The sequence below is a fragment of the Panicum virgatum genome, chromosome 7K (genome assembly GCF_016808335.1).
Source record: "Panicum virgatum strain AP13 chromosome 7K, P.virgatum_v5, whole genome shotgun sequence".
NCBI lineage: Eukaryota > Viridiplantae > Streptophyta > Magnoliopsida > Poales > Poaceae > Panicum > Panicum virgatum.
The window spans coordinates 46,766,440-46,778,710 of record NC_053142.1 but is presented as its reverse complement, the minus strand read 5'-3'; the positions used below and the strand labels follow the sequence as shown (position 1 = coordinate 46,778,710).

The following is a 12,271-nucleotide window of genomic DNA, read 5'->3' as shown; positions in this document are numbered from 1 at the left end:
GTCGCCTCCCCGCGCTCTCTCCCTCTCCAACTCCTCAAGGTCCTCGTCGGCGGTGGCGTCGCCGGCGATGGAGCCGCTGAGGCTGCCGCGCAAGGTCTCAACCTCGACCTCCGCGCACGCTCCGCATCCTCCGCCTCCTCTGCTTCCACCTCCGCCCTGGCCGCTGCCAGCTCCGCTGCAGCTAGCCTGGCCGCCCTCGCCGCTGCTGCAGCGGCTTGAGCCGTCGCTCGCCTGCGCTCCTCTGCCGCGGCGAGCTCGGCGTCTCGCTGGCGCCGTGCGCTCGAGGCGACCGAGCGCTGAGACGGTGCGTCGGACATGGCGCGCCTCCAAGGGGCTGTTGCGTGGAGAGGGGGAAGGGAACGGGGAAGAAGCGGCTGGTGCAGCAGCTGCTGGTGCAGCAGCTGCTGCTGCAGCAGTTGCTGGAGCAGCAGCTGCTGCTGCTGTTGCTAGTGCAGCTGCTGCTGCTGGTGCAGTTGCTGCTGCTGCTGGTGCAGCTGCTACTGCTGCGCTAGCTGCTGGTGGTGGTGGTTGGGCTGCTACAGAGGCTTGGGAAGGGGAGGAGCAAGAGATATCCAACCTACAGGAAAGTACGGTTCTGATACCAGATGTTAGCAGCTCAATTTTCACTCTCATTGAGCTGAGAGGATGACACTCAAGTTGGGGAAGTTTTCTGGGTTTTCTTCATTCACACTCACAATGCCATGCCTTCCAACGGGAGGGGTGGCCACACATATATACAGCCAGCCAAGGAGCTGCTAACTGCCTAGTCTAAGATGCTCCTGCTGTCCTAGAAAAGTAGATGCTAACTGCTGCTGTCCTACTAACTGCAGCTGTCCTAGCAAACTAAAAAACAGTCCAAGATGCTGTCCTCTAGGGGCAGCACAAACCCACTGCATGCTGCAGCAAAAAGGAGATGCTGCAGCCCCACAAAGACCAAGAGTACAAGACTTATTCCCTTCAGGGAGCGGTGGCGTGGTGCAACCGGGCGACTGAAGAACGTGATCGGATGTGCGTCCTAGATGAGCACCGTGCCGAAGCCGTGGCTAGACGCGTCACACTCCACCACGAAGGGCTTGGCGAAATCCGGCAGGGCCAACACCGGCGCGGATGTCACGGCCGCCTTGAGGGCGCTGAAGGCCGCCGTGGCATCGTCGTTCCACGTGAACCCCTCCTTTTTCAGGAGCGCGGTGAGGGGGGCTGCGATGGCGCCGTAGTTGTGGACGAACTTCCTGTAGTAGCCCGCCAAGCCGAGGAACCCCCGCACTGCGCGCGGCGAACGCGGTATAGGCCAATCATGGATGGCCTGCACCTTGGCCGGGTCCATGGTGACGCCCTCAGCGGAGATGATGTGGCCGAGGTAGGAGACGGAGTTGACGCCGAAGGAGCACTTAGTGCGCTTGACGAAGAGGCGGTGCAGTCTCAGGACTTCCATGACGACGCGGATGTGGCGCAAGTGATCCGCCCAAGACGAGCTGTAGATCAAGATGTCGTCAAAAAAAACAAGCACGAACCGTCGGAGGTAGGCACGCAGCACGTCGTTCATCAAGGCTTGGAACGTCGCAGGCGCGTTGCAGAGCCCGAACGGCATCACCAAGAACTCGTAGAAGCCGTCGTGGGTGCGGAACGCGGTTTTGTCGATGTCCTCGGGCTTCATGAGGACCTGGTGATACCCAGATCGTAGGTCCAGCTTGGTGAAGAATCGGGCGCCATGGAGCTCGTCCAGTAGCTCGTCGACGACCGGAATAGGGAAGACGTCCTTGACGGTGATGGCGTTGAGCGCACGATAGTCGACGCAGAAGCGCCAGGACCCGTCCGCCTTCTTGACGAGGAGCACCGGAGACGAGAACGCCGAGGAACTCCGCCGAATAATCCCTTGGGCCAGCATGGCTGCACATTGGCGCTCCAGTTCGTCTTTGTGCAAAGCCGGGTAGCGGTAGGGTCTAACGGCCACCGGCGGCGAGCCCGGAACCAAGGTAATGGCGTGGTCCCGGCTGCGCGGCGGCGGTAGACCCTGGGCATCGATCCTCAACAGTGCGCCGCGGATGACGCCCAGGCACTTAACGTGCTCTCCGTTCGCGACCATGGCCGTGAGGCGCGCGCGGCGATGGACAGGTAGCCCAGAGCGGTGCGCCGCAGCCTCCGAGATGAAATTGTGGGTGCTGCCGGAGTCCAGGAGGGCGACAAGGGATGCCGCGCCGAGGCCGACCGCGATCTGCATCGTGTCGGTGAACGCAACCCCGGCGAGGGCCTGCAAGGAGAACATGGGCGCCTCCTCCTGGTCTGCGGCCTTGGCATGCTCCGGAAGGGCGGCGTCATCTTCCTCTTCAACGCCTTCGAGGAGGAACAACCGCTTGCAGACGCGGTTGTGGCCACGGGTGAACTTCTCGTCGCAGTTGTAACAGAGCCCGAGGCGACGTCGCTCCTCTTGTTCCGCCTGGGTGAGGCGCTTGATGGGGCGGCCTTCAACTGGGAGGGCCGGCTTCGGTCCCGGCGGCGCTGGCAGCGCTGGCGGTGCAGGACGAGGGGCTGGTGCCGGCAGGACAGGTCTGGTTGCGGCCCTGGGCGCCGGCGCGGTGTGCTGTTCCCCCGCAGCTCGAACTGCCGGGCCAGACTCATGGCGGCGTCTAGGGTTTGCGGGTTCTGGATGCGGACGTCGAGGCTGAGCGGCAGCATGAGGCCCCCGGTGAACAGCTGAATGCGCTGTTCCTCCAGGAGGGGACCCGTGCGGGCGAGGAGCGCCTGAAAGCGGTCCATGTAGTCGGCCACTGTGCCGGTGCGGCGACACTCGGCGAGCTCGGCCAAGGGCGCGGAGCGCAGAGGTGGCCCGTAGCGGAGGTTCAGCAGCTCCTTGAAGCGGCGCCATGACGGAGTACCCATGTCCGTTTGGATATGCATGTACCACAGCTGCGCCCCATCTTCGAGGTTGTAGGACGCCATCCACACTTTTTCCTCCTCCATGATTCGCTGCTGGTGGAAGTAGGATTCGCAGCGGTTGATGAAGATGAGAGGATCGGTCTTGCTATCGTAGCGCGGGAAATCCATCTTCTGGAACCTCGGTGGCCGATCATTGTGATGCTCACCGAAGGGTTGCTTGCTGTTGGAGCCCGCCAACCGATCGGCCGCGAGATCGGCGATGGCCTTGGTGTTGGCCTCCGCGGTGGCCTGGAGGGCTTTGACGGATGCAACAAGGGACTCCACGGTGGTCTTGAGGTCGTCCACCTGGTCGCCCATGGCGGCGGCACAAGACGCAGCAGATGAGGACGACGGAGATGGCGGCGTTGCGGCTGGCGGTGGTGAGGGCTGTGGAGGGGGAGAGGATCGTCTGGATCGTGATACCAGGTTGTCAAGGATGTCGGAACCTAGGGTAGCTGGCCCTCGGCTACGGAGTTCGTAGCCGCGGTACGTCGCCGCCGGCGAGGTTTTGCTCCTCAGCCGTCGGCTTGTTCAGAGGAGGAAGAGAGGTAGTAGATTGATAATGTATTCCTTAAACCTTCCAAGAGTTTGATTACAAATATATAAGCCCGTAGGCCAAAACCGACTGGAGAAGATCTCCTTAATTCTAGGAACCAAAATAGATAACAGATCCTATTTTCCAAACTAGCCACCGTTGGGCGGCTCAACCTGCGCGCTTTGGGCGCGTTCCTCTGCGCGGCGCACGTCCCTGGCCCTCTTGCGCCTAGTGTACGTGCGGCCCCACATGACAGTAACAGTTGCTGTGGCATACTATAGTAGCCTTACTCCATAGAGGTATATACTTGTTGATCAGCCACTTTGAGGTGTCATGACCATAGTCACAAAGTTCCTGGGTCGACCGGGTCGAGGAACGGGGTCGAGGGTCGAGGGACGTCACTTTATAAAATTGTGGTACGAAGGGGGTATATCTCTATGGAACGATAAATTATTATGTGGAACGCGACTCTAATTCATCCGGGTCGATATTTTCGGGTCGATGCGTCTTTAAAAAGACAAAAACTATATATATATATATATGTGTGTGTGTGCGCGCGCGCGCTACTAATGAAGAAACTAATCTGCACAAACATATAAGAAACATACAAAATAGTACATTTAGATCATACTACACGTACTCAGCTTATTATCTAATAAAAACCACATCAATCCGCTATCAATAACCTTCTTATCCCAATTAAATCTGCTAGCAATGGGGCTGCGACCCCTCTCAAACCGGGACGCGATCCAACCTTGAATGGGACACTGACCCTCTTCGACCCCGACCCTCGAATCGGAACGGCGTTCCCGGGTCGTGGGACGAGGCATCGACCCCGAATTCTGTGACTATGGTCATGACCAAATGTTCTATGTAGCATGATACATATAAGCTCTAGTCCCTCGAATTTGAAATTTAGGCTGTACTAGTATTTGTGTCAGTCAAAGCTAACTATCAATACATAAAGAATTGCATAGATTGAGAACATATAATTGATGTTAAAGAACCATTCCAATATTTTGTGTTGTTTTTTATTTTAAATACAATATTATCATCTTGTAGACCATACAAATGTCTTAAATGGCTCAGGTTCCCGATCAGAGGGAGTTCTATTGTTGCATTGATGCTTTTGATTAATAACATTAATATGGCTAATATCTATGAAATGTTCCAGCTGAATCAGATCATGAATCAACAGAATCTGATGAGGAATTCCACATGTGTCAAATCTGCAATACAGAGGAGGTAACTTTTTTTCCATACTATTAATTATATAGTATATTATGCTAAATACAGAGTTATTTGCATTTATTCTGTCACATTCTTTTCCCTCCATTGAGGGTGATGTATCTTTTTTATGTGCTCAATGACCTTGCCTGTATTCACAATGGTTGTTTTTCATATTTGTTCGTACTATTTATTCTTGTGCACTATGCATAGTGCCTTTGCTGTAGTCATCACTCTTTCATTTTCATATTACCATGACCTCGGCCATATTAGAAATATCTGTGGCCGAGGCTTGATAATAATGCCGAAAACTAGCTCTGGTTGTAGAATGCTTGCAGAGCAATATAATGTCTCTTAACTTTAAAAGGTTAAAAGCTCTCTGAAAATTCAATGTCATTTCTATTTTCAACTTTATTTCCTGAAGTTCTCTTTCTATGTAATAATATCTGATCTGTCAGGAAAAGAGCCTGTTGCTTCATTGTTCTGGTTGTTCTCGACATGTTCACCCAAATTGTCTAACACCACCTTGGACTGGGATGTTGACTGATGATTGGGCATGCTACACATGCAAGATAGTAGAAGATGAGGAAATAGAGCAAGATGCCCATGTAACTGATTTTTCAAAGAGGTACGAATCAGATCCTTACTAGTTTATATGCTCATGTGGGCCCCAATTTATGCTGATTGCTTTTTGTGACTTGTCAGGTATGATGCTGCAGTAGAGAAGAAGTTGAAGATTTTGGATATAATACGTTCCTTGGATCTTCCTAATAATCCTCTGGATGATATCATTGATCAGGTAGTTTTGTTTATTCCTGTTAATAAGGCTGAACATTATGTCCATGTTGTTTCTCGATTTTCTGTTATTTTATGGCATTTTGTTCACATATAGCATAAAAGGGGTAGGATACAACATATTTAGAATCAATTACTGGTTTATTTTTTTTCTCGAATATGCAGGAGAGCTGCGTATCTTTGTATTAATAGAGAGAATAAACCGGCCCCTTACAAACTAGCATGCCTCACTCCGAGCCGAGCTGTGAGGGGCTGTGATACACTATGATGTTGTTGTAGCCTAAGAAAAACAAAAGCTTGACCCGAGACCACTAACAAGGACTAGGAATTAGCCTAGTCCGAACACTTGACCAGCACTCAAGGAGCTGAGGCTTCGAGCCCCTGCCAGACACCACAAGTGGTGTTCATCCTTGAACGCCTGCAGTAACCTGTCCAAATTTGGGCGGTCTCCTTCAAACACACAAGCGTTTCGGTGTTTCCAAAGAAGCCAAGCACCCAAAATAACCAAAGTATTAAAACCTTTCCGTTTATCTTTCTGAATTTTTTTAACACTCGTCCTCCACCATTCTGAGAAGGAGAGTTCATCCCTTAATGGAGTGCAGACCTGCCAGTCAAACTTTGCTAGAATTCGAAACCAAAACTCTCTTGCAAAGACACATGTGGTGAGTATTGTAAGACATAATCTGCAGCTGCCCTCATTTGATCTTGGTCAAGGTACCGCAGGCAGTCTGCAGTTGCTTGCAGCAATCCTTGACTTATGGCACTAGGCCACTATTGTACAAATAGTGATAGAAGTTATCAGCCATGCTGCTAGTGGCATGATCTGAGCAGTACTAGTTAGTGGAGCTGTACTCAGCTCTAACTGGTAGCACCTTAGAGTAGGTAGCAATGGTGTACAAATATGAATGCAATGCAATGAGAAAAAGGCAGTTCATTTTGCCACATTCTAGTGTTCAGCTCTCAGCCAACGCAGAGAGCAGAGTGTGTGTGTGAGCAGAGGAGCTCAGCTCTTCTTCTACCTTGGAGCAGAGGAGAGGGAGAGGAAGGTGAGCAGGTTGCTTACCTGGCCCTTGAGTTGCAGAGGGCAACAAGTGGCATCAGAGCCGTACGGTGTCGTTCCGGCCCAGCGGCTGAACGATGGCTGGCGAAGACTCCCCGGCGTCCAGTGCAGGCGACAAGGGGAAGGATGTCTCGGAGGTTGTGATCAGGACGGTGCGGGAGACGAGCTCGCGGGACTGGCCGCAGCTCACTCGCACCAACTATGGCGAGTGGGTGGTGCTGATGAAGTGGCGGCTCAAGGCGCGCAAGCTCTGGACGGCCGTGGAAGTCGGCACCAAAGAAGAGGATGAAGACGTCCAGGCCATGGACGCACTGCTGTCATCCACGCCACCAGAGTTCCACGAGGCCATCGGCAACAAGCAGACGGCGAAGGAGGCGTGGGACATGCTTGCTTCATTCCGCGTTGGCTCGGATCGAGCCAAGAGGGCCAAGGCGCAGTAGCTACGCAGGGACTTCGACGACCTGAAGTTCCGCCACGGCGAGGCTGTGGAGGACTTTGCGCTCCGTCTCCAGTCGTTGGCGAGCCAGTTGGCAACGCTGGGGAAGAAGGTGGAGGAGGAGGACGTCGTCTGCAAGCTGCTCCGCGCGTGCCCGGCCAAGTACAGCCAGATGGCGGTTACAATCGAGGCCACCTTGGACCTGGATCAGGTCTCGCTCGAGGACGTCGTCGGTCGACTTCGCCTGGCCGTAGGGCGTTCTGATGCGCCGCTGGAGCAGAAAGAGGAGAGCGGCAAGTTGCTGCTCACCGAGGAGTGGAACGCGCGCATGAAGCGGCGGACCGGGGAGAACTCCTCAAGCCGCGGCGGGAACGCCGGCGGCAACAAGGCGCGCGGGAAGGGGAAGAAGAAGAAGAACTTCGACTTGCGGCAAGATCGGGCACTGGGCTAAGGAGTGCCCGGAGCGGAAAGAGAAGGAGGAGGCCCACCTAGCTCAAGAAGAGAGCGACGACGACCACGCGCTCTTGATGGCGCAGTACTGCGCGTTGCAGGATGGCGAAGCAGAGGAGGCGGACACGGAGCAGAGGACTGCGCCGCAGCTCGTCAACCTTGACGAGCCAGAGGCGCGGGTGCTGCTGGGCGCGGTCGGCGACGAGCTGGAGCAGAGGTGGTACCTGGACTCTGGGGCCAGCAACCACATGACGGGGAGCAGGGCCGCCTTCTCTGACCTCGACGAAAGCAAGACCGGGACGGTCAAGTTCGGCGATGGCTCGCGGGTCATCATCCGCGGGCAGGGCACGGTCCTCTTCAGGTGCCGCAACGGCGAGCACCGCGCACTCCAGGACGTGTATTACATTCCCAAGCTGCGCTCAAACATTGTGAGTTTGGGGCAGCTGGATGAGCACGGGTCGGAGGTGCTCATCAAGGCCGGAGTACTGAGCATCAGGGACCGGGAACGGCATCTTCTCGCCAAGATAACACGTTCCCGTAACCGGCTTTATCTCCTGGATTTGAAGGTGGAGCAGCCGGTGTGTCTCGCAGCGGCGTGCACGGAGGAACCATGGCTGTGGCATGGGAGGTTCGGCCACTTGAGCTTCGAGGCGCTTGGACGCCTGGGCAAGATGGTGACCGGGCTGCCGCAGATCAAGCACGTCGACGAGCTCTGCGACAGCTGCCTGGCCGGGAAGCAGAGGCGTCTGCCGTTCCCAAAGGCGGCCAAGTACCGAGCGCAGGAGGTGCTCTAGCTGGTCCACGGGGACCTGTGCGGGCCCATCACACCGGCGACGCATGGTGGTCGGAGATACTTCCTCCTGCTCGTGGACGACTGCAGTCGGTTCATGTGGCTGCAGCTCCTGACGAGCAAAGATGAGGCGGCGGAGGCCATCAGGCGCTTCAAGGCGCGGGCAGAGGCGGACTTCGGGAAGAGGCTGCGCGTCCTCAAGACCGACCATGGTGGCGAGTTCACGGCGGTGGAATTCGCCAGCTACTGCGCAGGAGAGGGAGTGGCGCGTCAACTGACGGCGCCATATTCGCCGCAGCAGAATGGCGTAGTCGAGCGGCGCAATCAAACCATCGTTGGGATGGCACGCTCGATGATGAAGGCAAAGGCGATGCCGGCGGAATTCTGGGGCGAGGCAGTGAGCACGGCGGTGTTCATCTTGAACCGCTCACCGACCAAAGCCCTGAAGGGGACGACGCCGTATGAGGCGTGGCATGGGCGTAAGCCCAATGTCTCGTACCTACGCACGTTTGGCTGTATCGGGCATGTGAAGACTGTCAAGCCAGGCCTTGGGAAGCTTGAAGATCGGAGCACCAAGATGGTGTTCCTGGGCTATGAGGATGGGACGAAGGCCTATCGGCTCTACGACCCGGCCCGGGGGAAGGTGGTGGTGTCCCGGGATGTCGTTTTCGACGAGGCGGCGGCATGGAGATGGAGCACGCCCGCGGCAGGGGAAGCAGAGGGGTCCGGCGGCGGCTTGACGGGCGAATTCATCATCGACCAGCTGGTGATCGAGCGCCGGAGTGGCGCAGAGGCTGCGCAGGAGCCAGGGGCGGAGGCGGTGGAGCCTCCAAGTCCTGGCACGGCGGAGGTTCCGCCAAGTCCTGGCGCGGCGAGTTCAGCGTCCCCAGCCTCCCCTGTTTTTCCAGAACAGGGGACCCCGACAGCGGCGGCGGATCTTGAGTTAGCATCCCCCCCGTCCTCCTACTCGGAGTTCGTGGATGCCTACCACGACGGAGAGGAGCTCCGATTCAGGAGAGTGGACGACGTCATCGGTGATGCAGAACTGCCGGGGCTGGCCTCGCGTCTCACCGATCCAGAGCTCATGCTGATGAGCGCGGAGGAGCCGGCCACGTTCGCTGTTGCGGAGCGTGACGCGGACTGGCGGAAGGCCATGATGGAGGAGATGCAGTCAATCGAGGACAACCGCACCTGGGAGCTGGTCGATTCGCCGGCGGGATGCCGGCTGATTGGCCTGAAATGGGTCTACAAGGTAAAGCGGGACGAGCGCGGCGCCATTGTCAAGCACAAGGCTCGGCTCGTTGCCCGTGGCTTTGTGCAGCGTGAAGGGATTGATTTCGAGGAGGTGTTCGCGCCGGTGGCTCGGATGGAATCGGTGCGGTTGCTGCTAGCTCTTGCGGCGGCAAAGGACTGGCAGGTCCATCACCTCGACGTCAAATCGGCGTTCTTGAACGGCGACCTGGAGGAGAAGGTCTACGTCAAGCAGGCGCCGGGCTTCGCGGTGCCGGGGGCAGAGCACAAGGTGCTCCGGCTGCGGAAGGCTCTGTATGGGCTGCGCCAAGCTCCCAGGGCGTGGAACGCCAAGCTCGACACCACCATGGGTGAGCTTGGGTTCGCACGCTGCGCCACCGAGCATGCGCTGTACACACGACGACGGGGGAAGGAAGAGCTCATCGTCGGCGTGTACGTGGACGACCTGATCGTCACCGGAGCTCGGGCGCAGGACATTGAAGCGTTCAAGTGCGAGATGGCGGCTCGTTTCAAGATGAGCGATCTCGGCGCACTCTCCTACTACCTCGGCATCGAGGTAAAGCAGGGGAGGGACTCCATCGCGCTGGGTCAGCGCGCCTATGCGCTCAAGCTGCTGGAGCGGGCCGGGATGACGGGCTGCAAGCCCATGGCGACGCCGATGGAGGAGCGGATCAAGCTGTCGAAAAACAGCACGGCGGCGAGGGTGGACGCAACGCGTTACCGGAGCATCGTCGGCGGGCTGTGGTGGCTGACGCATACTCGGCCGGACATCACGTTCGCGGTCGGGTATGTGAGCCGCTTCCTCGAAGACCCGCGGGAGGACCACTGGACAGCGGTCAAGCGGGTGCTGCGCTACGTCCAGGGCTCTCTGGACATGGGCGTCGTCTTCCCCAGGCACGGCAGGCTTCAGCTGACAGCGTTCAGCGATGCGGACATGGCTGGAGATGTGGATGGACGGAAGAGCACCACAGGTGTGCTCGTCTTCCTCGGAGCCGCACCGGTGGCTTGGCAGTCACTGAAACAGAAGGTGGTGGCGCTGTCAACCTGTGAATCCGAGTACATGCAGGCCACCGCGGCGTGCCAAGTCGTTTGGCTGCGCCGGCTGTTGGGTGAGCTCATTGGCGCTGAAGCTCGCCCGCCAGCACTAAAGGTGGACAACCAGCCGGCCATTGCGCTGGCAAAGAACCCCATCCTCCACGACCGAAGCAAGCATATCGATGTGAAGTTCCATTTTCTTCGGGACTGCGTCGATGGGGGGCACCTTGTCATCGAGTTCGTCGACACCGGATGGCAACTCGCTGACATCCTCACCAAGTCACTCGGGCGTCTTCGGTTCTCGGAATTGAGGAAGATGATCGGCATGGATGAGGTCCAGGGCTAGCAACAGGATTAGGGGAAGTAATGTAAGACATAATCTGCAGCTGCCCTCATTTGATCTTGGTCAAGGCACCGCAGGCAGTCTGCAGTTGCTTGCAGCAATCTTTGACTTATGGCACTAGGCCACTATTGTACAAATAGTGATAGAAGTTATCAGCCATGCTGCTAGTGGCATGATCTGAGCAGTACTAGTTAGTGGAGCTGTACTCAGCTCTAACTGGTAGCACCTTAGAGTAGGTAGCAATGGTGTACAAATATGAATGCAATGCAATGAGAAAAAGGCAGTTCATTTTGCCACATTCTAGTGTTCAGCTCTCAGCCAACGCAGAGAGCAGAGTGTGTGTGTGAGCAGAGGAGCTCAGCTCTTCTTCTACCTTGGAGCAGAGGAGAGGGAGAGGAAGGTGAGCAGGTTGCTTACCTGGCCCTTGAGTTGCAGAGGGCAACAAGTATGTGTTGTATATTTTCAGGTTCTTGATCACACAGCAAACAATGATCGGGATGTGGAAGATTCCTCCTTTCCAAACGATCTGCTGTCCAACACCTGTTCCTTACTGCCAACCATAGAAATATTTTGCACTTAGCTGGTGCCCAGGATTTCCAAATTCTTCACCAGGGCTCAAAGTTAATTACTGGTTTATAAAAGAAACATTAATTACCACTCGACAAGGCTGTAACACCCTGGCCCAATTCGTGGTAGCCCTTGGGGCCCAGTTGTAGTGGTGGGATCAGTCCCACATAGAGAGTTTAAATTTCAGAGTAATAGTATCCTTGACAATCAGCATACAGTAATCAGTCCCACATGGATGTTTTTTCCCCCTTCATTGTGCACATGGAAGGGAGCCATTCCTCAAGAATGGAAATTGTTGTTCCTTTGTTTCAAACTCTAAACTACAAAAGCCTTTCCACAGGAATGGATCAGTCTATATTCTATAATTCATTCAGAATTCCTCCAATCCAAACAGGGCCTTATTGGTCTTACTATTTCAATAAGGGGTGGTTGGTATAAATTAAGGTATCATTGACTGGGTTTAGATGGCCGTGAACTCAAGCGGCGCAATTACGTTGACTACCAGCAGCTGCACCACAGCACAGGGGTAGATGGTAGACTGGTATTGGGAATATTCTTCCTGCTTTTATGAAAAGAGTGGTACAAGCCCATCCTTGAGATGACTTGAACCTTATAGAACCTATCCCAAAACTAAAGGAAATAGATAACAAGTCAATCTAATCTCTTAGATAACAAAACAACCATAATGACTGGCGGGAATACCCGCTCATGAACAGTACCACAGGCCCTAAGGAGAAACATGTGTTGCTCCCTTCCTCCATCATATGAGCCCTAATGGGCCGCACCCGCACATGACATACGCAGTGTTGATATATCTTAACTCAGATCTCAGTATAGAGCCCTAGTACATGCTAAAATTGTTGTGCTTT

The 12,271-nt window shown here is 55.4% G+C and overlaps 1 protein-coding gene across 2 annotated transcripts in view; it reads left to right on the top strand.

The window, feature by feature from the left end:
- LOC120641723 (protein FORGETTER 1-like) overlaps nucleotides 1-12,271 on the top strand; it is a 37,921-nt gene that overhangs the window by 19,507 nt on the left and 6,143 nt on the right. For both annotated transcript variants that reach the window (XR_005662372.1, XM_039917941.1), the window contains exons 15-17: nucleotides 4,623-4,693; nucleotides 5,134-5,303; nucleotides 5,381-5,474. Coding sequence is in view for 1 of the 2 variants with exons in the window: in XM_039917941.1 (XP_039773875.1) it covers nucleotides 4,623-4,693; nucleotides 5,134-5,303; nucleotides 5,381-5,474 (335 nt within the window). In the remaining variant the exon portion in view is untranslated. The remainder of the gene's footprint in view (nucleotides 1-4,622; nucleotides 4,694-5,133; nucleotides 5,304-5,380; nucleotides 5,475-12,271) is intronic.